The sequence below is a fragment of the Dromiciops gliroides genome, chromosome 1 (genome assembly GCF_019393635.1).
Source record: "Dromiciops gliroides isolate mDroGli1 chromosome 1, mDroGli1.pri, whole genome shotgun sequence".
NCBI lineage: Eukaryota > Metazoa > Chordata > Mammalia > Microbiotheria > Microbiotheriidae > Dromiciops > Dromiciops gliroides.
Window position 1 is genome coordinate 703,950,180 of NC_057861.1, and position 22,825 is coordinate 703,973,004.

A 22,825-nucleotide genomic window follows, 5' to 3' on the forward strand; every position below is an offset into this window, starting at 1 on the left:
ATGTCCAAACTATAGAGTTATCCGGCCAACCGACCATGTTTTTCCGTTCACTGTTTCACATACCCTATCGGAAGAGAAAAAGATTTACAAGTCACCCCCACACACTGCTGACCACCAATTGCCTTACTATTAAGCTCAACACTGCCCATTTAATTACGAGTCATTGTATAAGGAAAACTCAACCTTTTGGAGGAGGTGGTCCAAGTCTCCAAGAGTTCACTGTATGGGTAACTTCCAGCATGGAAATTCCTTTCCCTGATTAAGCCTGACAACCTATTGGCAACTTACAGTCTTAGAAAACGGCTTGAGACACTGAGATGTTCAGTTCACTTGGCTGGGGTCCCCCTCAGCTAATAAGTGTCACTGGCAGGATTGGAAGCCAAATCTTCCTGACTCTGAGGCAGCCCTCTATACTATAGCATGATGCCTCTCACATTTATTTTCACATAAGCAACAGGAAAAATAGAGAGAACTGAACTTAAGCATGATTCCTATGAAGTGAAATAGGTTTTCAGTTATGCTGCTGGAAAGGAAAGCAAAGCCAACTCTGTGTATCCCTGGGAGTATCCACCAGTCCCCAGGGCCTCAGTTCCCTCATCAATAAGATGACCTGTGAGGTCCTTTTCAGCTCTAAATCCTATGACTTTCTTTAAGACTTGATTAAACAGTACTGCTCACCTCCTGACAAGAAAGGCGATGAACTCGGAGTGCAGAATGGGACGTGATCAATGTGGGGATTTGTTTTGCTTGACTATGCATATTTGTCACAAAGGTTTTGCTTTTCTATTTTCCCCCAATTGGAAGGAGAGGATGGGAGAAAGAGAAAATAGATTTAGTGTGGGGAAAAAAAATTCTTTTTTAGTTTTTAAGTCCACAGTGCTAAGGGAATGATGTTTCTTAAAACCACCAGTAGATGGCGTCATTAGAATGTGCCAGTGGATGACACTTGGGTTTCCCATTTGACCAGCCTTGGGGTTGTCACCAGCCTTAGCTCATTCCTAGTTTTAAGGAGGTTAAGTCAGCTGAGGAGCAGGATGGGAGACAGCTTCATTTACTGCCAGACTGGCTAAGAGCAGACCTGAAAAAACTGGGTTCCTGAAGCCTTATGGCTGGGGATAAATCAGAACGGTCCTAACCTTTCCAAGGCATTAGAGACTAAATAGGGAAAAATTATATATGCCAAAGGAATCAAATGCAGGCCAGATTCTTGCCTCCTTCCCTGGCATGTTGTTAGGGCTGAGTTATCCATGGTTAGGGGTAAACCCAACCACCTTTCCCCTCACTATACCGTACTATTCCATCACACGCATACTTAACATGTTCATGACAACTACACGCCACCCAGAGTCATGGCCCCCGGCCCCGCTCCAGCACCCACTGCCGTGCCTGGGGCAGGATTTTGGGTTCTTAGGGCTTTCTGAGCCGTTGGTTTCTAATTATTCTGAAAACACAAAACAAGTAACTTCTCACCCAGCCCTGACCCATAGCCCCTGGAGAATCTGCAGTGCCCTGTGGATAAAAACATGGAAGTAACCGCCTGTTACCGCAGCCTCCTCTGGACCCCTGGGGACTAGGGTGGGGAATGCTCAACTCCAAGAGTTGGAAACTTTCCCCTATTTTAAACCCTTGCTTAGCTCTTCACCATTCCCACTGTGGCCATGGAGAGTTATGTACCATCTAAATAAGTAATGTGTTTCTAACTCATAAAAAGTAGTGAAGGCATCAGTGAAGACTGAAAAAGCACTAAACTAATGACTGAAAGGCGAGAACTGAAAACGTGTGCTTCAAGTAAGGGCCCTCGGGCCTCCGTGTCCTGCTCAAGCCTCCTGCAGAAGAGGGAGAGTCTTCTAATAAGAAGGAATTCAAATTCAGTTGGTCAAAACTTAAGGGATTTTTTAGAAGGTGCTGACCACATGTGATGTTTGCCTAACACAATGACTTTAGGACCACCTTAACGCTCATGTATAACATGACTCCACTGCATTGTCTTCCCTGGAGGATCCAGTGTAAGATTTGTTCATGGGACAACAAGCCGGCCTTGGCCAGAATGCAGAAGAAAGCATGCGTATGTACGGTGATGGTGGTAGGAGCAATGGGCCTTCTTTGATTTTTTTTTTTTTCGGGGCAATGAGGGTTAAGTGACTTGCCCAAGGTCACACAGCTAGTAAATGTCAAGTGTCTGAGGCTGGATTTGAACTCGGGTCCTCCTGAATCCAAGGCCAGTGCTTTATCCACTGCGCCACCTAGCTGCCCCTCCTTCTTTGACTTTTAAAGTGATGTCCTTCAGGGCAGGGCACTTCTCTCAGAACCTCAGTTTCCTCCTCTGTAAAATACGAATATGGATTTAATTTGCACGAGTGTCTGCTAAGGGCCTACGTGTGCAAAGCGTGGTGCACAGAGACACGGAAAAGCAGCCTTTCCTGCCACAGGGCTCGAGGAGCACGAATTATGGCACCATCCATAGGAGTGAGAACTGGCATGAGGAGAGGGCTAAGCTGGCTCTCTCAGGCCCCTCTCAAATAGGAAGGCTAGACCCTGCAGGCTCAGCTCCACAACAGACTTCTTCCCTGGAAGCCCTGGGAACAAGAATGAACAGGTCCAGAGACACTCCGACCTACTCCTGAGATATCAGCCTGCCACCAGCACCACCTCCCTGGCTCAGTGAGCCAGACCATCGGCCAGGCGTGTATTTCACCATGACACTCAGTGAAGATGACCTCTGCTGCCGCTGGTTTCCCTCCCCCATCTGCACGGTCCTGTGACAAAGTGCAGGCCGGGGCTGGGGAGCCTAAAGGGCAGGTTCACTCCTGGGCTCTGCAGGAATACCACGTGGGGGGATGCGCCCTCCATTCTTCAGGGAAGTGATGTACACTTAAACTAAACCCTGAAACGGGTCAAGGCCCTCCACAAACTTTGCTAAAAAAACATGCGTAGCAATCTAGGACTCAGTCAGCCAGAGATCCAAGTCTATTTTAAAGTCGTTTTTTCCCAAACAAAGGTAAGCTCCCTTAGGGCCAGGACCATGCCAGGCCTTGCCTCGGCGGCCCCAGGCCTAGCCCGGGGCCTGGCACCCTTGGTGTTCACAGAGAGGTGGTCTCAGCGGGCAGTGGCGATGGCTCCTGCCTCAGTTAGATCAGGAGCTTCTGAGGGGAGCCCCTGCTCCCCAGGACTAAGCTTTGCGAGCGAAGGCATGAGGAACGTGTGGGGCTGGCAGGACTTCCTGTTGGTGCCTGCCGAAGCACCAAGGACACTCACCAACCAGCCCAGAAGGCCTGAGAGAGGAGGAGAGCAGCCTGGCGCTCGGGAAACCACCACCGTGCTGGGCAGGGCTCCAGCCAGGCTGCCCCAACTTGCCTTTTTAGCTTTTTACAAAGAACTCTGGAAGTTACCCATGAGCTAAGTGCACATAAATGAAGGGAGAGTCACAATGGCATATTGCAATGCCTGCCTTGGCTAAAAGACAACTGTAAGTGCCTTTCTGGAATGGAATGGAGGCCAAGGGTCACCTAGTCCAACCTCTCTTCCGCCCAGGCACATGCTTTCTGCTGGTCACTGACTGGACGTTCCTTCAGCTAAAAAGGCAAGGGCTGGAAAACACATGTGGCTCTCGTGGGACATCCCGGGACTGGGGGGGGTGGGGAACACACACAAATCCCGCCGCCGGGATTGGCAGCTCTGGCCACAAGACCTGCAGCAACTCTGTCACCCCTCAGACTCCCTGCCTTCTCTCTGGCTCTAACTGGAAGACTTTCTAATGGAATCCAACCACTATTGACCAGGTGCCTACTCTACACAAAGTTGGCACATAGCAATCTCTGCCTTCAACAGGACTGCCTCAAACCTGAACTAGCCTTGAACATTTTTGAAAACTACAGAACTAGATCAACCCTCAGCCAGCAAAGTGTTCCCTGACCTGCGCCCATTCAAACGTGAGCCCTTGAGAGGAGGCCTGGTCTTTGCTCTCTGTACCCCGAGCCTCCCAGTGTTTTACACATGGGACGTGCTTCCCAAGGGCCTTCCATTCACTTCCCTGAGCCGGGTCCTCAACACTGCCCACCCCTGCTCCCCCACTCCTCCTTCATCTACCGACAAGGGCTGGGTCTCCCCTTCCTGTGCACATGGTGTGTGGCTGTAGCTCCAGCCCCGGATGGATGCAGGCCCACGGGGTCCCTCTCCCCACAGAAACCTTTTTTAGTGTTTTAGCCACAGGCAACAGTGTGGGGCTGCAGGAAAGGAAAAGCCCTACTACAACAAATGCCAGAACAGTGTCACTAGAGACTTGTCTGGATTTCAGAAGGATGTTTTCTCCTACCAAAGTCCCTTTGAATACTGAGCTTCACTAGTGCTGTAGGGTTACCCTCAACTTTTCAGGAAAAGGAAATGAACCTCCACTGAGCACTGGAGAAGACACTAGGCAGTTTGCAGCTTCTGAAAAGGAAATGCTAACATCGTGTAGAATCTGGACAGGCATCAAAAGCAGATCTAATTGTTTAAAAAGCCATTTCACTCTGAATAGATCAATGCCAAATACCCCACCATCCACTGGGAGGAGACTTTGGACTGCTAAACCCCATTGGACCCCACACCTTGACCACAAGAAAGGCGAGCCCGCTGGCCAGCAGGCATGGGTGCCACGACCTCCTCACCTGTGCTGCTTCCCGGCCCTTTCTCTTTTTTTTTCTTGGCTAGCTGAATGGCTCGATAATCAGTTCTTGCTGAGCCCCCACTTTCCTGAGACCAAAGAAAAGTTTGTGAGTCACTCGATCTAAACAACAAAGGAATGAAAAAAAGCAAGGGTAGCAAAGCATAAGTTATGGAACTTATTTGTTATTCAAATAAAATTCAACATTCCAATCTTTGTACAAAAATGATGCCAACCCCAAATCTCACATTAGCACACGAGGAACCCCAATTCCACTCCCAACCACATGTGTATGAGGGAGGTCACAGAACACCTCAGTTAATCAGCTCTGTCAGGGAGAGAGGCTCTATCCACACAGACGTGGATCTTTAAGTGGGATGATGGCTTCACTCAGCTACAGGGAGAGAGGCAGGGACTGGGACCCCTGATTTCACTGGTTAGCGAGAAGTCCCAGGTGGGGAGACCCTCTGAGCAGAGCACAAACTTCAGAGTCCTGAGAAGGGGAGCGACCCTCTGGGTCCGGTGGCCAAACTATGTCCAAGGGAGACCTGACCCCAGGCTTTCCTGGTCTTGAGGTGGGTGCCCCCGAACTCTTAACTACAGCTCACACCTGAGAACACTGCAGATGCGTTAAGTCGTCCTGGTGACCAATCTATCCCTAGGAACCTCTGCAGCAGAACTGGGCCATCCATTAACAAGAACCCTGGACCGTGAAGCCAGGCCGGAATGGCTGCCCCAAATTAAAGTGGTTTCGGGGTTCTACAGCATTTTGTGGCTTTTCTATCTCCTGCTTTGTTGTCAGCTGTGACTGTTCCCCAGTTACCCAAGGCCCACGCCCCCTTCTCTGCGGATTCTAATTATCTGCTGTGCGCAAGGAACACAAATGACAAAGTCTGTCAGAAATGTGCTAAATACAAGTCAGCAGGCTTGGGGGGTAACAGGAAGCCCAGAATCTGGCGCACAGTAAGTGCTACCTACACGTTAGCCATCATTACTGTTATTGTTGCTGTTGTTGCTATATGCTGCCTGTGGCCTTTCTAAGAAGTATCTCCTAGTCCTCAGCCTTGCTCTCAACAGAGCTCTGGATAAGGGGAGTGTCATTATGCTGCTGTGTTAATTAAATGACAAGGCAAAATCTCTTCATTAGAAAGTACAGTTTAAAGCGGGAAGAGATCTTAGACATCAGAAAAACAAGAGGAAGAAAGAAGGGCCTTGCCCACGTCACATGGGTATGAAGAGGCAAAGCCAAGACTCAAACCCAGGTCCTGTGGCCAGTCAAGGCCCTCTGTGGGGAAAAGCCTCAGGAGAAGTCAGGGGGCAAAGTGAGGTACTGTCTGGTATGCAGACCGTACTCTGCTTAACTCTGAGCTTAACTTCCCGGCTAGGAAAGGGAGCATTGGGACAAGGACCATGTGACCTGTATCAGCAGAACTTCCTGTAAAGTCGCTCCTCCACCCTGAGAAGCGCCCATACTGAACTGCTGGGGCCCTCAGGGTCTCCCTCCCCAGCCAATTAGAGGAGACCTGGCCAGACCCGTTGCCAAAATCTTAGGACAGGTGGGTCCCTTTCCATGGGGGGCCAACTCGGCATGACCACTGGGGCTATCACTGCCAAAGCGAACAATGTCTGTGTACTCTTCCCAGTTCAGACTGTTAGGACACTGGATTCCTCCAAAAAATACTTGGTTTATCCTTTTGTAAGAATCTGTCTGGAATAAACCAAGTCTTAAGGGGAAATATTTTTTAAAACTTTTCATGAATACTCAAAAGCACACACTCAATATTATGTGTTCCCTTCCGATCGCTCACTACATTCCTTCATATCGACTTTGTTTGAGCTTAAACAGTAATTTGACTTTGTAAAATTATTCACACGTGGTGGTTCCCTCCCTGCCTCAGGTTCTTCAGCCTTTTAAGAGCAGGCACCTTAACCTTGTCTTGAATATAGAATTAGATATATCAATCAATTCGGTCTCTTTGGTAAACTTATGTATTTTTTTCTACCTTTTAATGAGAAAAGGTCCCTAGCCTTTGCCCAACTGCTGCTGCCCAAGGGGTCCATAACACAAAGTGAAGACCCCTGAATTAAGGGCTTTTCATAAAGACAGAACATAGAAAGCATAAAGTATTTGGGATGGTGACTGAGAAAAGCACATAAATTATTTTCTCCTAGTACTGAAAACGTCAGGTTTCTTTATTAAGACAAGAAACAAATTATGAGAAGTCAGAGGTATAAAAGGACTTTGAAGAGGTCTAGTTCAACTCTCTCATTTTACAGATGGAGAAACTGAGACTGGGGTTAAAAGGACTTGTCTGAGGTAACAACTGGTCAGAGTCGAGTGCTCTGCAAACCTTCAAGTCACTAGTTGGTTATTTATCATTATTATAACAAGCTAGGGCTCCTGACGCCCAGTTCTATGCTCTTTCCAGTATATCATGCACTTAGGTAAACCAACAAGAATCACATTTAAGCCAAAAAGTGTCCTCAAAACTGGATGCAGCAAAGGCTGCTGATCCATCAATGACCACCTACCAAAAATGAGCTCCCGGGCACTGTGTTGAGATCCATTTCTTTCTGAGCACTGTAGCTTGCTGTTGGGTTGGGGAACACAAACTGAGTCACCACTTTGCTTCCTTCCTGTTGTCCGACAATGTCTGAGGCGGGAAGTAAGTCCTGTTCGGGTTTGGGTGATGTCAGGAGTCCAGGAACATGGCTCCCAGTGAGGCTGCTGGACGGGGTCAGGGTGGCCGGCTCAATTGTTAGGTTATTGCTGGATGTCAGAGCAGGAAGATCTTGACCAGAATTCTTCATAGACAGGGATGCCAAAGATCCCAAGGCTTCTGCATTTACGGTCTGGACGTCATCCAAACTTAAAGTGCTTTGTTGCAAAACTGTGGTAGTCGTGCCCAGCAACAGAGAGCTATCGAGACTGGGGGGCATATCACTGCTGGCCACCAGTATCAAGGGGTCCACAGCCTGGCTCAGGGAGTTATTATTATTATTAACAGATAGGTTCCCCCCAAGAGTTGAGCTCACTGAAGCAACATCTATTGTCAAAATTCCAGAATTCACTAATGCCATGTCTGTTGTAAGTGCAGAATTGTTGCTAGACACGTTAGAGAAGAGAGACACGAGGTCTATATTGCTAAGATCGCTCTGTGCTGGGCTGGTAAGTTCACTGCTGGGTGTAAGAAAACTTGTAGCTTCGAGCTGGCTTAAGAGGTCTAAAAAGCAATGAAACAGCCTGATGATTATTCTGAGCAAGACACTCAACTATCCTAGTGAAATTAACATATAATTCATTAACATATAATCTTCCTCCCTCTCCAGATATTATTTCCACAGAAACCTTCTGAGTTTGCTCTGGCTTTTGTGCTTATATGGTAATATGTAACCTACATATAAGCAAGTGAGTGCCTAAATGATCCTCACCCCCACTGCCTGGTGTGCGTATCTGGTGGCCAATTTACCGTGTCGGTCTCAATATAGAATAGCCTTCCCACTACAGCCTTTCCTAATCTGGTTTGCATATGTAGGCCTAAGGAGAGCCCATCATCAATGTATTTTTTCCTTTTCAAAATACTCCATTTTAGGCATGCAGCTTACATTTAGTTGAAGCCTATATGCAGATGACCAGTGACTCGACCTGGCAGGAGTGCCATTCTAACATCAGTGATTGGATCTGCCACAGGGACTCAGTTCAGACCTTGGTCTGCTCTAAAGTTTACCTGAAACCCACCAAGACCTCTGTGCCCTCCTCCCCTCCATATTTCCTCAGATCTCACTTGTCCCTCTACGATCTCAACCTGACAGCTGGCCATTGCAGCCCTGCCCTTGCCTCTGCTCCTAAATCCTTTGTTCCCTGTCCTATCACCAGCATTCCTGTGCCAAGCCTCCCACCACCCACCTCTCTAGTCCTACTCACTAAATGAAGCCCCACAACTATGTGGCCCTCCATGCAGCAAGGTGGCCCTTCTACTCCTCCCCATGGATTCCCAGCTCACTCCCCAAACAAGGGATTCCAAACCTTCACTCCCCTCAGCTCCTTCACACTCTTCCTCCCCAACCCCCCCTCCCTGGGCTGAGAAAGCAGAAATCATTCCATGGTATCTCCCTTTCCTCTCCTTCTCTTCATCGTTTCTCACTCTCTTCTTTCCTTTCAGTCCCTGAAAAAGAGGTTTTGAAACCCTTGTCCTTGCTGAGGCCGACCCATCTATGTTCATCTGATCCTATTCTCCCCCTCTTCTCTAAGAGTATTCATTCGTGGACAACCCCCCCCCATTCTTCTCATTATCTACTGGTTGGTTCCTTTCCTGCTGCTTTCAAACATTCCTGGCTCACTCTATCCTTAAAAAACCTTTACTCTTCCATCCTCTCAAACCATCATCCTGTTATCTCTCCTTCCTTTTTCAGCCAAACTCCTCTGAAGAGTCTACAGCACAACCTCTAATTCCTCTCCTCTTAATCACTCCTCGACCTTATGACCTCAACACTCAGCTGGAACAGCTCTCTCCAAAGCTGCCAAATCTGAGAAGTCTTTCCTCAGACCTAATTCTCCTCAACCCACCTGGGGCATATGACGCTGCTGACCACCTTTCACCCCGAGACATTCTCTCCTCTTGGAGGGCTGTTTGGGTTTTTTTAAACACTACTTTCCCCTGGTTTGCCTTTCACCGGTCAGACCACTCCTTTTCAAATTCCTTTGCTGATTCATGAAAAGATTTAAGTTAGGTTGTATCATTTTCTTATTGATCCTATTTACAAGTAATTAATTTTGTCCTGTGACTGCTTAAGTCATGGTTCTTTGTCCGTTCAGAGTTCAGCTGGCCTATAATGGGTTAAGTTTAGAAATCCTGCACTCTAGCTTTTGTCTGTACTCAACCCTGGTTAGGTCCAGTTTTTGGCACTTCTATTCCTGAAAATTAAGACTGCATTAACTTTTTTGACTTATAAATCACTGTTGATTGAGATACAGCTCATAGTCCACTAAATGCCCAAGATCTTTTTCAGGACTTTCTTTCATGCTTTGTCATCAGCATATCTGATAAGCATGAAGTCTATTCCTTCATCCAAGTCACAGAGAAAACCATGGGAACAGAATAGAGCAAAGGACTCTGAAAAGAATGTCCAGGGCATTCTACATTTGTCTTCCTTCAGAGCAGACACAGACCCATAAATCTTATTCTTTCAAGCTAGTTGCTCAAACATTTCTGAGCTCAATGAATAGTTCACATCTTATCCACAAAGGTATCCCTGGAAAGGGCAGCTTCATGTAGTGAATAGGGAGGCCACTCTGAATGCTGGGCATGACCATGGGCAGACCACTTAAACCTCTCATTGCCCCAGGCTAAGTTTCCCTGGAGAGTCCTCCCCATCAGGAAGTCCCTAGACCAATACGCTTGTGCAGTTTTCCACTAACTTTGCAGGACACCTTTCTAAGGAGACATTAATATTACACTATTTCATTAGTAACTAAATATTAATTTGTGATCCACCCTTTTTTAATATTTCTGTTAAAACCCAACTCCTGAAAAGGGTCAGTCTGTCTCTGAAGGGCTTGGCTGAGTGATGAGACTGCTCTGCAAGGCACATGCTCGTTACCTAAGTATGACCAGAATCCAGTGTGGGCAAGCCTTTGCCTGGCCAAGGAGCCTCTGTCCTTGATCCCCTCCATTGGAGAAAATGAGCCAGAAGTCCAGATGGAGATGGCTTCCCCTGCCCACATTCCTTGAGGCTGCTGAGTCTCATTCACGATCAAGCCACTTCTCAGCAGGAGGAGCTGAAGGCTCTAAGTCCACATCCTCCACTCAGAATGGAGTTTCACTTGTCAGGTGATTCAGAGCCTCCCTTTAGTCTTTGGCTACCAACAGAGGGCTATCCCTTTATTGATTCCGAGCTAACCTAATTAATAAGCTGATTATTCATTACCCAGACACTGCGTCTCAGAAGTTTGCATTCATCCCACTAACATCCAGGCATATCATGGCTAAGGCACTTTCTATATTGGCTATTTCCAGTAAGAGGCAGCAGAGAGTCATGGAAGAAGCACAGGAATTAAAATAAGGGAATCTGGGTTGAAATCCTGGTTGTAGGTTCTAGTATTTACTAGCCATGTGACCACAAGCTCAGTCTCACATAAGCTACCTAGCTTGCAGGCTGCTGTGGGAAAAACACTTTGGAAGCCTCAAAGCACTACATAGAAGGTCCCATTGTTACTGAACACAGCATCCTCTGAAGTGCCCCTTGCTCTGGCTGAGACCAGGCCAATGCCTCTGGTGGTCATCCCTCTCTAAGCACACAGACTGTTCCTCTGTCTACCTTAAAGGTCATGAATAACTGGAGACTTGTCATCTTATGAAATCCTTCTTAAGCAGTTAAACCTTCTGTGGTCACAGTGAAAGGGAGGGCACCACTGCACGCTCACACACAAGGTCAGGCCTCAGGGACAACCAAACCTCCTGCTCAGGCGGAGGCTCTCCCTTGCAGAAGGCCCGTGATAACCCCTATGTCAGGCTGCTCTGGGCCCTGGTGGGAGCTGCAACAGGCCTGCCAGGGAGTAAATAGCAGACCAAATGCACAGCCTTAATCAGGGCCAACCAAGCTCTAGAGAAGGGGTTTAGAGTCATAGGATATAACTGATTTAAAGCCAGGTGAGGTACCTGAAATTCAAGGCAGATCTCCTCCCAAAGGGTCAGAACCAAAGGTCTCTTTCTCTGTAACCCTTCCCATTACCAGAAATGCTCAACACAAGTTTCCTTGTTGTCAGTGACAGACTTTTTCTCCTGTATTATCAGAGGAGACACTATTCGTAAAGCACAGTGCTTGGCACATCTTACTTAATAAATGTGCTTAATAAATGCTTATTCCCTTCCCCTACTAGTTCAGCTTAAGTCTCTCACACTCATCCTGAACAACCCTCTTTGTTAAGAGATTAGCAGGTGTTAAAAGTATATGGTAATAAATAATAGGTTTCTGTAGAAGAATTAAAAGAACACTGAAAAAAGGAACTATCTCACCTTGACAACCTCTCCCCATTTTCCCATTGGAAGGAAATCAGGTTTTAAGTGATAAATAACTTTTATGTCATGATTTTTGTATATAAATTAAACCCACAAATTAGAAGCTACTGATTCCCAAGAGTACATACTGATTACTGATAGAGATCCTCAGTTTCCATCAGCTTTGGATTTTAGAGTGAGCAAGAATTGTTTTTGATAACCCGTTATACTTAATACAAGCACTTTCTAAAATCAGGGCCAGGCCCTTTCACATTCTAAAGACAGGAGCTATCCTTACTCATGACCGCATCACTTCCAGTCCAGAAAATGCAAATTAAGTGACCACTTGATTATTTGCAATTGGCCCAAAGTCATTTTCTCTAGTTGGAAAAGAGATTGGTTATTCCTCCCTTCAAGACTCCTACAGACAGACTGCTGGAGTAGGGAGATGGGTAGAAACGGACTTTCACTTTTTGAAGCTAACATACTCAGCACACCCCAGATTTCTTCTTATCCCTCCCCAGGGTTACCTTATTTCCATTCTACCCAGCCCCAATCTTGCCAGGACAGCTCAGGGGAGGACCTGGTTATTTCTGAAATGTTTTTTCAATGGCACAGAAATCTTGACTAAAGGACCCACCCTGGAGGTCTTCACACCAATGAACAGGGCTACCCTCCAGGAGGTGAGAAGACACAGTACCTGAACTAAAGTTATGCTGTTTGGCCATGTGAGACTTCATACTGTGCTTGGATGTGAACAGCTTATTACAGCTTGATACAGGGCAGCGGCTTCTCAGAGCATCCACATCCTGAAGGTGTTTCTTTGAGTGGATGTACAGACTACTCCGTGCAGAGAACCGAGCAGAGCAACCTGGAACATAAGCACAAGAGGCTTCAAATCAAGTCAATACACACTGACTAAGTGTCTATGACAGAACATGAGTCATAGGTTCCAGGAATTCAAAAGCAAAACTAAACAACTTCTGCCCTTGAGAAGTTCACAGAACACATGTCTATGCTCATTCTCTACACACACACACACACACACACACACACACACACCCCAGAGACCATTCTCTGGGGGCCTCACATGGTCCACTAAATGTAAGCTGGTTCCTGGACACCTTCCTCTGGCCTCCTACCCTTTCCAATTCTGAATCCATAATCAAATCAATACTGTCAATGCTGCTGGAAGAGGTGTGTTAATCTAATCCCTTCAAGTTCCACTCAACAAGCCTGTAACCTCCCTACAAAAATGCCCTTCCCTGTGCACCACTCCCTTATGGGTATTAGCTCCTTGAGGGCAGGACCTCTCCACTTTAGCTATATGCCAGTGTGTAGAACAATGCTTGATGTACACAGGAAGTGCCAAATAAATATTTTCTAACTCATTCATCCAAGGAAATGAAAGATGATCTGATTAACAGAACTCTAACAATTGACTGGAGGAGCAGGAAGGCTCCAAAGATCTGGCTTTGAAGGAAGATAAGTAGTACTTCATGGGGAATAAGGAAGGACTAAGTGTAGGAATGGCTGGTATTCCAAGACTAGCTCTTGCTCCGCTTGGCTGGACCCTAGACTGTGAAAGGCAGCAATGCCGGTTAGGCTGACAGGCAGGCTGACACTGGACTGGGGAGGCCTTTACACGCTGAGCTAAGGAATTTGCAATTTGTCACAGAAACAAGGAGACAGGTGGATGTCATGTCCCCTGTTAAAGACCTTTCGGTGGCCATCAATTTCAAATTCCTATTTGCCATTTAAAGTCCTTCAAAATCTGGCTCTAGGCTCATGTCCCAGACTTACTCCCCATTCTTCCAAGACAGCCCCCAGGAGGGTTCCACCTTAGTGCACATGGTCCATCTCTGCTGGCCACAACGCTCTCTTTCCCTCAGCTTCTTGGCATCCTCAGCACCCTCCAAAACGCAGCTCAAGTGTCACTTCCTACCCCCTACAAGAGGCCTTTCCTTCATCCCCACATTGTTGGGTCTCACAATCCTCCCCTTCACCAGCCACAATGACTTCACCTTTAATTTGTATATAAATTCCTAAAACACACAACACACAACACACACACACACACACACACACACACACACACACTCTTCTGCAAGGGCAGTAAACGTTTCATTTTTGTGTTTGTAGTCCCAGGACCCAGTGCAATATCCTGCATGGAGGAGGAGGAGGTGCCTTTAACAATGCCTGGTGAATGAAATATCTAAAATGTTAGCTACTGCTAATAATAACTGTTTAACACAATTTCTTTCTCAAACATAACTTTTGATGGAAAGGCACAAAAATGGAAACTACAGAACTCATTAGACATTCTCCAAATTTATACAAATAAAACTACCTCTCAAAGCAAATGACTGTTTAAGAACTTAAAGTATTATTAACTCATGCGTTGTTCAGATTAAAAAATAAAATAAAAAGAAAATACTACCTTCTACTGGACACTCGAATGGCTTTGTGCCCAGGTGGGTCACACTATGGCCTTTCAAATGTTCGGCTCTTGTAAATGATTTACCACAGCCTTCTACTGGACATGTAAACCTGCGGTCATCTTCATGTTTCCTACCCAAAAGAAGTATTGGAGAAAAGACTGATTTTATTAATTGAGCCCCAAACCTTGTGCTCAACAATTCAGTTTGCTAATAACATAATTCTTTTTAACAAATCATTCACCTTCAAAATGATCCCAATCACATTTTGGTTAATGTCACTGCAGGAATGGAGGGGGAAGAGGAGAACAAATGCTTGCTAACTGAAAAAATAACTATCACTCCCACATTCATCTACATAAGTAGGTCTGAGATTCAGCTATACTCTCACTAGAAACTTCTGCCTAATTAGTCTAGCTGGTTATGTAATTATAATTAGTCTCTGTAGGAAAGTAAGTACTGTTTCAATTCAAGAGGTGGATAGCCACTTCCCAAACTGGTTTGTTACCCTCTTCTCGGTTTTACAAAGAGAATACTAGATGAGGAAACAGCTCTGGGAGTGGCCAGTGACAAGAGCTCCAAGCCTCACTGAGGTGAACTCTTGGCTCCTCATGCCTGCCAGCCCTTCTCAGCTCTGGACACATTCTGAAGCATCAGAATTACCTTTTGTGCCTCAGGAGTTTAGACATGCTGGTGAAGGACCAGCCACAGCCATCTGAGTCACACAGGAAAGGCCTTTCACCTGGAAAAAAAGCCCCAAGCTGGAATTACAAACAGCTGCTCACCAACATGCCAACATGCTACCACTGGCATGGCATGGCCAACAACTAACCTGTGTGACTCCTCAGGTGGATCTTCAGGCGGCAAGCTTTATCGTACTGCTTATTGCATCCAGGAAAGGAGCAGGAAAACAACTCCTGTTCCCTGAAGTGAGCTCGATTATGGGAAAATAAAGCACTTACTGTGATAAACGTCTTCTCACAACCTAAAAAGAAAAAGAAGCAATGCTGATTAACAACAAACTCCCCCAACTCAGCCTCCCCCACACTAAGGTCAAAAATCTATATTTCAAGCCTGTTCACTAGATAAAACAACCTTCCCCCCACCCCATTAAAACCCCTCATTTATTTAGTATGAACACTGACCTGAGAATCAGGAACCCAGGACTCTAGCCTAAGTTCTGCCATTAACTAGTTAACTGTGGGAAATGTCACTTCCCTTTTTATCCCTCTGCGTACTGAACTGCAAAATGGAACTGATCCAACTAATGATAGCAAGAAGCAGGCAAAGTATTTTATGCCTCACCACAGAAAACTTGTGAGGTACGTAGTATAGATTTCATGTCCATTTTACAAATGAGGTAAGGCTGACATGTCATCTAGGAAGTGTCAGAGCATCTCAACCCCCTGGAGATCCCCAGCCATCAATGGCTGTTGGATCTGTCTTGGCTAAACTGGGACCCATCCAAGGTGGGGGAGACCTTCCTTCTTTGGGATCTTATGGGATTGGTCATTAGCCTAAGTCAATTGCGGGAGAGGGAGGGGGGAGGATATGTAAACTCCACCAATGGGGATGCTCAAATTATGTTTCTCTAGTATGAAGAATTCACAAATTTGGAGTGACCAGAATTGCATGGATTAGTCTAAAGTTACAAATGATTTCTCTTTCTACACAGAAATGTATCATCTCCTTATTGTACTACAGCTTTTGTGGGTGTGCGTCGGGGAATCGGGGGGCATGTAATCCAAGGGCCATTGGTTCTTTAAAGTCTGCTAAGTAAGGCTTTTGGGTCAATCCCTGTGTGGCCTGATGAGTTTTGATGAGAGGCAGCACAATGTACTGGCCAGAGTACCCACTGAGCTGGCAGGAAGGCAGATACCAGTTTAAATCTTACAGGACGTATGACCATGTATAACCTCCCTCATCTGTAAAATGAGACCAGAAGCTGTATCTCCTCAAACCAACCAACCCACCCCGAGAGTGCTTTGGTTATTGAGTGGTTGGTTATTACAATGATCTGGGCTTAGGGGAAACTCTGACCCACCTTCCCACCTCTTGTTGGAAATCAACAGTCCCAACAAAAATGTATCCCTAACATGTCAGCCCTCCCTCAAGTGTGACATTTGTCACAGTGCAGCTCCATAACGGAGGCCCAACAATATCCCTAATGAGGAGTATTGTCAGGCATGAGAGATTTTAGAGTGGATATGAACCTTACAGGTCACACAGTGCACTGCCTCATTTTACAAATGAGGAAACAGAGATGCAGAGGGTGACTTAGATGCAGGATTGGAATACAGTCCTGACTCTAAATATGTGCTCTCTCTTTCATGGGATATAGGAGATGGACTGGGCCTGTCCCTTCACTGATATTGGACACCATCTGCCAATGCAGGGCAGCAATATCTCTGCCCCAGCACTCAGATAGGTTCTGAGTCACACAAATTACATGGGCCAGAGGAAGAAACTGAAGCCAGACCTTCCCAGCTCCTTCGACCAGTGCCACAGCCATGCCCTGTTCCCCAGTGCCTCTCCTCATGTGGATACTACACCCCAGCACTTAGGCCTTCCCCAAAGCTCAGAAGGTGAACAGTTATCCCCCCTTTAAAAATGAAGCTTTCTTCAGGATCAGGGACATGAAATGACCTGACCAAGGTTGGTGAGAAGTTGAGTAGACAAACCTCCATCTTCTGACTCCAAGTCTAACATACAAAATGGTTTGTGGAACAAACCACACCCCCTCTATCAGGACCTCAGATGCCAAAACTCACTGGGAAACCTAACTAGGAAGGCTGAGATCACAATACTTTAGAAATGGCGCCACATACACCATATTATGGTGAGAATTTCGTTTTCTGCTTCTGTTATTGCAGGCATTCAACAAGGACAAGGATGAAGGGGGGGGTGACATTATAAATTCATGTAAAAATAGTTTTAAAAGAAAAAAAAATTAAAGATGGCCTCCAACACACTCAGAGTTGAAGTAAAACTAGTGTAGGAGCTCTCCTAATACTTCTGCAATCAAGAATAGTTTCCAAAACAACACTATGTTTCTGCTTTTTGCAAATATTCCTTCTCAGCTTCTTGCAGAAAGGAATACTCAATATAACTCCAAGTAAGTCTCTAATCACTAATTTGCTCTCCAAAAAAGGGAAGGATGCCAATATGCATGGACTTCATGACTCCTGTGTAAGCTTTCCTGAGATCCTGTGACAAAAAGCTGTTCTGCACTCCTGAGAGTATTTAAAATTTAAGGATGCTCAGTATTTGCCACAACAACGTCATGTAAAACCTGATCAGAAGTCAATGCTGTCCAAGGAGATGCAGCAGAGACAAAATACCGGATTGGAAGAGTCGCCACCAGGTGTGACCGCAGGAGGCCCCCAGCCCCTATCATCTGGACGCCGGTCAAAGCTTCTTAAACTGTGAGTCATTAACTGAATGTGGGGGTAGTGAAAATTTTAGCAACAGTAAAGGATCGTGTATACTTATTTTATGTGCCTATATAACCGGGGTTGCGAAACAATGATGAGTGGAAAAAGTTTCAGCAGCCCTTGTCTGTATGACATTGGACAGCTCCACGGGAGAGACCCCAGCCGACTGGCCCAAGCCTCCTCCCAGCCTCCCCTGGTAGGTTTTAGAGGCCGGCCCTGAAACTGACTCGGCAGCCACGGCTGCCTCGGGAGGGGGGGGACGACTGGCTTCCTAACCTCGGGGCCGGCCCGCACCGAAACAGCTCCGGGCCGGGGCGGGGGGCAGGAGGGGGCGGGGGGAGGGGCGCCGGGGTCGTTACCGGGGAACTCGCACTTGTAGGGCCGCTCGGGCTCGAAGTGGCTGCGTTGGTGCGCCGCGAGCTTGGCGTGCGTGGGGAAGCGCTCTGCGCACACCTCGCACTTGAACGTGTTCTCCTGCTCGTGGCCCTTCATGTGCGCCTTGAGGTTGTAGACGGTGGTGAACCTCTTGCCGCAGCCGCCGGCGGGGCAGCTGAAGGGCCGCAACTTGTCGTGCGATTGCAGGTGCCGCTTGAGCTTGTAGGAGGTGGTGAAGGACCAGCCGCAGCCGTCCAGCGGGCACTTGAAGGGCCGTTGGCCCTGCGTGCTGCTGTGCGACAGCAGGTGCAGCTTCAGCTGGTGCTTCTTGGGGAAGGTCTGTGGGCACTCGGGCTCGGGGCAGTGGTAGACCAGCACTACGCCCGCACCGCCGCCTGGCCCGCCCGAGCCCCCGTTGCCGTCGGTCCCCGGGGGCAGTGGCAGCGGCGGCGCGGGGCCCTTGGTCGCGGGCTCCGACAGCAGGAAGCTGGCCACGGGGTCGGGCAGGGGCAGGTCGGCCGGCTCGGAGGGACAGAGCGCGGGGCCGGCGGCGCCTGGGGGTGGCTGCGGCTCCGCGGGCGGCGGGCCCGGGGGCTGCGGGCCGGTCTTGGCCGCGCCGGGCTCAGCGCCCAGCGGCGTCGCCAGCGTCAGGAAGCCGTTCTCGATGCGCACGATGAGGTTCTGGTTGTTGATGGTGATGGTGCCCGAGAAGGCGGCGGCCGGGCCGGCCGGGGGCCCGCAGGGCGCCGGTGCTCCGCAGGGCGCCAAAGCCGGGGGCTGCTCGCGGGGTCGGGCGGGCGCGCAGGGGGCCGGGCTCGCGCCGCCGCCGCCGCCCTCGTCCCTGAGCGCGGCGGCCGCCGCCGCTTCCCCGGGCCTCGGCTTGGCCGCCCCGGCGCCGGCCTCCGCCTCGGCTCCCCGCCCCAGGTTGAACACCACCAGGAAGGAGTCGCCGCCGCCGCCACCGGCCTCGGGCGCCAGGAGAGGGGGCTGCGGGGAGGAGGCCGAGGGGGCCGCGTCTCCCGCTGGGCCCGGCGGTGGCGGCTTCTCATCCAGGAGCAACAGCGGGAGGCTCAGGTCGGCGGCGGAGGCGGAGGCCTCCCCCGGAGGCGGCGGCGGTGGCTTCTCTCTCCGCAGCAGCGGCCCGCCATCTTCGGGGCCCCGGAGGAGCAGGCGGCGTCGCGCGGGGGCTGAGGCGGCCGGCGGGCCGGGCCCTCCGCAGGCTCGGGAGGCCGCAAGCGGCGGCGGCGGCGGAGGCGGCCGGGGACAAGCGGCGCCGCCGCGGCCGCCGCCGCCATGTTGGTTCCCGCGCGGGGTCTGGGCCGCGAGCAGCCCCTGGATTTCCATCTTGGGTGCCCCTGTAGCAGCGGCTGAAACAGGAGACGGGGGAGGAGGCGCGACCCCGCCCTGCGCGCCGCCGCCGCGGCCCCAGCGCCGAGCGCGCCCCCGACGGGCTGCTGGGCCGAGCGAGCGCCAAAACCCGGAGCGCAGGAAATGACGCGGATTGGGGTAGGGCGGGGCGGCTCGGTCGGGCCTCAGCATGGTTGAAGCAACCGCTGAGCTTTGCTTAGCGAGTGCTGCCAGCGTCCGGGGCGGGCGGAGGGAAGAGTCGTGCGAGGAGAAGCATAGCATTTCACTAACGGGGGGAAACGGAGGCCCGGAGCTCAGGAGGGGAAGTCCCGTAGCTAATCAAGTGTTAGAACCTGAACTGGAATCCCGGTTCCCCCATGCCAAGACTAGCTCCCAGGACAATATTTTTATCCCCATTTTACATACGAGGAATATTTAAAACAGGAAGGGACCATGGAGACAATCTAATCCGACCTCTTCGTTTTATATTGGTGAAAACAGCATACAAAAATTATGGTAATAACTCACGTTTATGAAGCACTGTGCTTACAACAAATGGCCCCCTACCGAGGTAATGCAAGCAGTATCCCCATCTGAGAGATGAGGAAATTAAGATTGAGAGCATTTAAACTGAGTTCTTGCACCTACTTAATGGCAGTCTCTCCTTTTCACGCAGCTGCGTCTCCAGTGATTATTTCACTGTATTATCACTCTGCTATCCGGACTAGTATGTCTCCAGAGATAAACTAGGCAAAGGAGGAGATGATTCATTTTACACACTCACAATTATTTACGGATCTATTCACAACCACACTCAATTTTCCCCAGTTTTACTTTTGTGTTTTGGTTGTTCATATTACAAATATTTTGTGAGAGGTCTGTTGTAACACGGTTAAGTAAAAATTAATGATACAGTGACCTTGACTGAAAGTTCATGCAGCAGTTCATATCTATAAGTAACTCCCCCACACACACTTCTCTGTTTTAAAAAATTAAATGAAATCTATTTTCCCCTCTCCCATTCTCTCCATTAAGGGAGAAAAAAAATCTTATAACAAATATGCATAGTCATGCAAAACAAATTCCCCAGTGGCTGTACCCCTCAAAATGTCTCCTGCATCCTAAATCCATTACCTCTGAAATGGATGGCATCCTCAGTCTTTTAGAATCACATGTGGTCATTGCATTGCAATCATCTATTTCCTCACTTCAGCAGATACAGAAATATTCACAGCAGCATTAGCTTTAACATCAAGCTTACCTTCCACACTGGCCAAAAAGGGGGGGGGGCAATAAATAACTTACATCTGCAGTTTAACCATTTTCATAACCAAATGAGGATAGATGTCCTTTAGTTATGTTTGAGGACAAACATTTTTGCCATTTTACATGTGAGGAAACTGAGTCCTGAAAAGGTGAGGTAGCTTGACAGAGTCATAGCCAGTTAAATTCCATATGACAAATATTTAGTACCCACTTTGTTCAGAACAGTCAGTCAGGCACAAATAAATTGGCCAAATCATTTAGCCTCTGTTTGCCTCATCTGTAAAATGGGAATAACTACACCTGCCCCCCAGGGTTGTTGTGAGGATCAAATGAGATAATTATAAATTATTTAATACATAGTACATAGTAGGTGCTAGCTAGATGTTAACCACTATCATTAACAAGCATTTATTAAGTGCCTACTGTATTACACCAGTACTACTACTGCATCATACTCACCGCTGCAGACAGAAACAAAGCAACACAAAGCATCTAGTAAGGGCTGACTTATTGGTGCAAGGCACTAGGCAAAGCGTCAGGGATACAGATTAAGCAAACAAGATAGAGTCTGCCCTCAAGGAGCTTCTATTCTAATGGAAGAAGATTATACACAAAGAAGGGCTAGAAAGTAAAAGGGAGATTTCCTCCAGGAAGTGGTGAGAAAGCCTGGGCCGCACAAGACAAAAGAGCTAGAGGGATCCACAGATGGATTCCTAATCTTCTGTTGGAAGGAAGATGCGAAAGATGGTCGGGGAGCATTAGTGAAGGTTAAGTTTGTATACATAGAATACAAGGTGAATGAATTAAGAAGGAGAAAGCACCAACCAAGTAGGGAAATTAGGGAAGGTTTCATTGAGGAGGAAGTCCCCGATTTGAACCTTGAAGAAAGAGACTGGGACAGGTAGAACCAGAGGCAGTACATCCCTGGCCTGGGGGCCTGCCTGTGCAAATGCAGGGAGTTGGGAGATGGAGGGTAAAGTTCAGGGAACAGTTTAGGGTAAAAGTTAAAACGTCCTAAAGGGGAGCAATATGTAAATAGACTGGAAAGCTAAAAGCCAGATAAGTAGTGGAGGGTCTTCCTTAAAGACGAGGCTGAAGAGTCTATTTCCAAGAGGCAATAGGAGACCACTGGAGACTTTGGGGAGGGGCATGTACCTTGGCAAGTTTGTTTGAGCAGCCAGGGATTGAAAACTCTCCATAATTTAGTTCCAACTAACTTTTAGAATCTTATTTCAGATCAGCCCGTTTTACATGTTCCACATTCCAACTAAACTGTAACTCAGCATTCAATCTCCCATCACTGTGGGACCACACGCCTGGAATGCTCTGCCTTCTTCTCCCTGCCTCTGAAGGATCTTATCTTCCCTCAAAGTTCAGCTCTGGTACCACCTAATCTTCTCCTTTGCTAATGGGCTCTCACTTCTCAAATGACCTTGTTTTACTTGATGTATACAGGTAGCATTCCCCAAACTAATACAGTGCTCTGCACAGAATAAAAAAAAATAGTGTTTATTAAGACCCTACTATTTTCAGGGGCACTGTGGTAGGCCACATGGAGCTCTACATATACTTACTTTGGGGAAGTGGGTTTTCACCACAGTCCCACTAAAATTACATGTCACAAAATAGGAATGCAGGAGTCCTATCTTGTGCTCTTCCAGAAGCCCTGAAGTCAACTCTACTTGAGATCAGTATATTTTGCTCTGAATAGTGTTCTTTTAATGCTATTGCTTTTTGCTACTCATCACTTCAATATATTTGTTTTCCCAATCTACTATTCACTCTTAGAATCATGTTTTTCTTTCCTTTAATTATTTCTGCTGTGCTGGCCATAAATTCTGTGATTTTCCTTTTCTAACTTCTCTCAAAATTTTGATTTCTCTCAAATTGTTCTGGAACATCCCTCTGTGGTTCTGTGCTGTATCGGTAGTCCACAAAGTTTTGAGTTTTATCAAATATTGGTTCAATTTCATTTTGTCTTGCAATGTTTATTTGGAGGTTTGTTATCTCTTGAATGTTTTAGTAATCACCTTCCCTTCTAATTTTAATATCTTTGTTGATGTAGCTGCTTACATCTGGATTTTTTTGCGTGTGTGATATGTCGCAATGATTTTATGAAACAATGCTCTAAGCAAGTGACAGGAAGCAAATATGCAATTTGGCAACAATATAATAGGAATAGCATTTCGTTTGTACACCAGCCATTGATACTAAATAACACTCAATGGTACCATTAATAGCATTGAATTCCATAGTTTCATATCTATAGTCATCAAAGGAATGCAGGGATTGAGTGTAATAGAGGTAAAGGAAGCAAAATAAGCC

General features: G+C 47.6%; 1 protein-coding gene and 1 long non-coding RNA gene across 4 annotated transcripts in view; one reads left to right on the forward strand and one right to left on the reverse strand.

Moving 5' to 3' along the window:
• The window catches only part of ZXDC (ZXD family zinc finger C), a 28,951-nt gene extending 9,705 nt beyond the window's left edge, over nucleotides 1-19,246 (reverse strand). Inside the window, exons 1-7 of one of the 3 annotated variants that reach the window (XR_006354692.1) lie at nucleotides 17,872-19,231; nucleotides 14,911-15,063; nucleotides 14,742-14,820; nucleotides 14,081-14,211; nucleotides 12,341-12,511; nucleotides 7,175-7,866; nucleotides 4,647-4,731 (exon numbers count right to left, since the gene is read on the reverse strand). Coding sequence is in view for 1 of the 3 variants with exons in the window: in XM_043981654.1 (XP_043837589.1) it covers nucleotides 4,647-4,731; nucleotides 7,175-7,866; nucleotides 12,341-12,511; nucleotides 14,081-14,211; nucleotides 14,742-14,820; nucleotides 14,911-15,063; nucleotides 17,872-19,231 (2,671 nt within the window). In the remaining 2 variants the exon portion in view is untranslated. Of the gene's footprint in view, nucleotides 1-4,646; nucleotides 4,766-7,174; nucleotides 7,867-12,340; nucleotides 12,512-14,080; nucleotides 14,212-14,741; nucleotides 14,821-14,910; nucleotides 15,064-17,871 lie in introns of all 3 variants that reach the window. The other 2 variants (XR_006354693.1, XM_043981654.1) reach the window with 2 other exon arrangements.
• LOC122739942 overlaps nucleotides 18,093-22,825 on the forward strand; it is a 28,468-nt gene continuing 23,735 nt past the window's right edge. The window contains exon 1 of the long non-coding RNA XR_006354696.1: nucleotides 18,093-18,224. This is a non-coding gene — a long non-coding RNA (uncharacterized LOC122739942). The remainder of the gene's footprint in view (nucleotides 18,225-22,825) is intronic.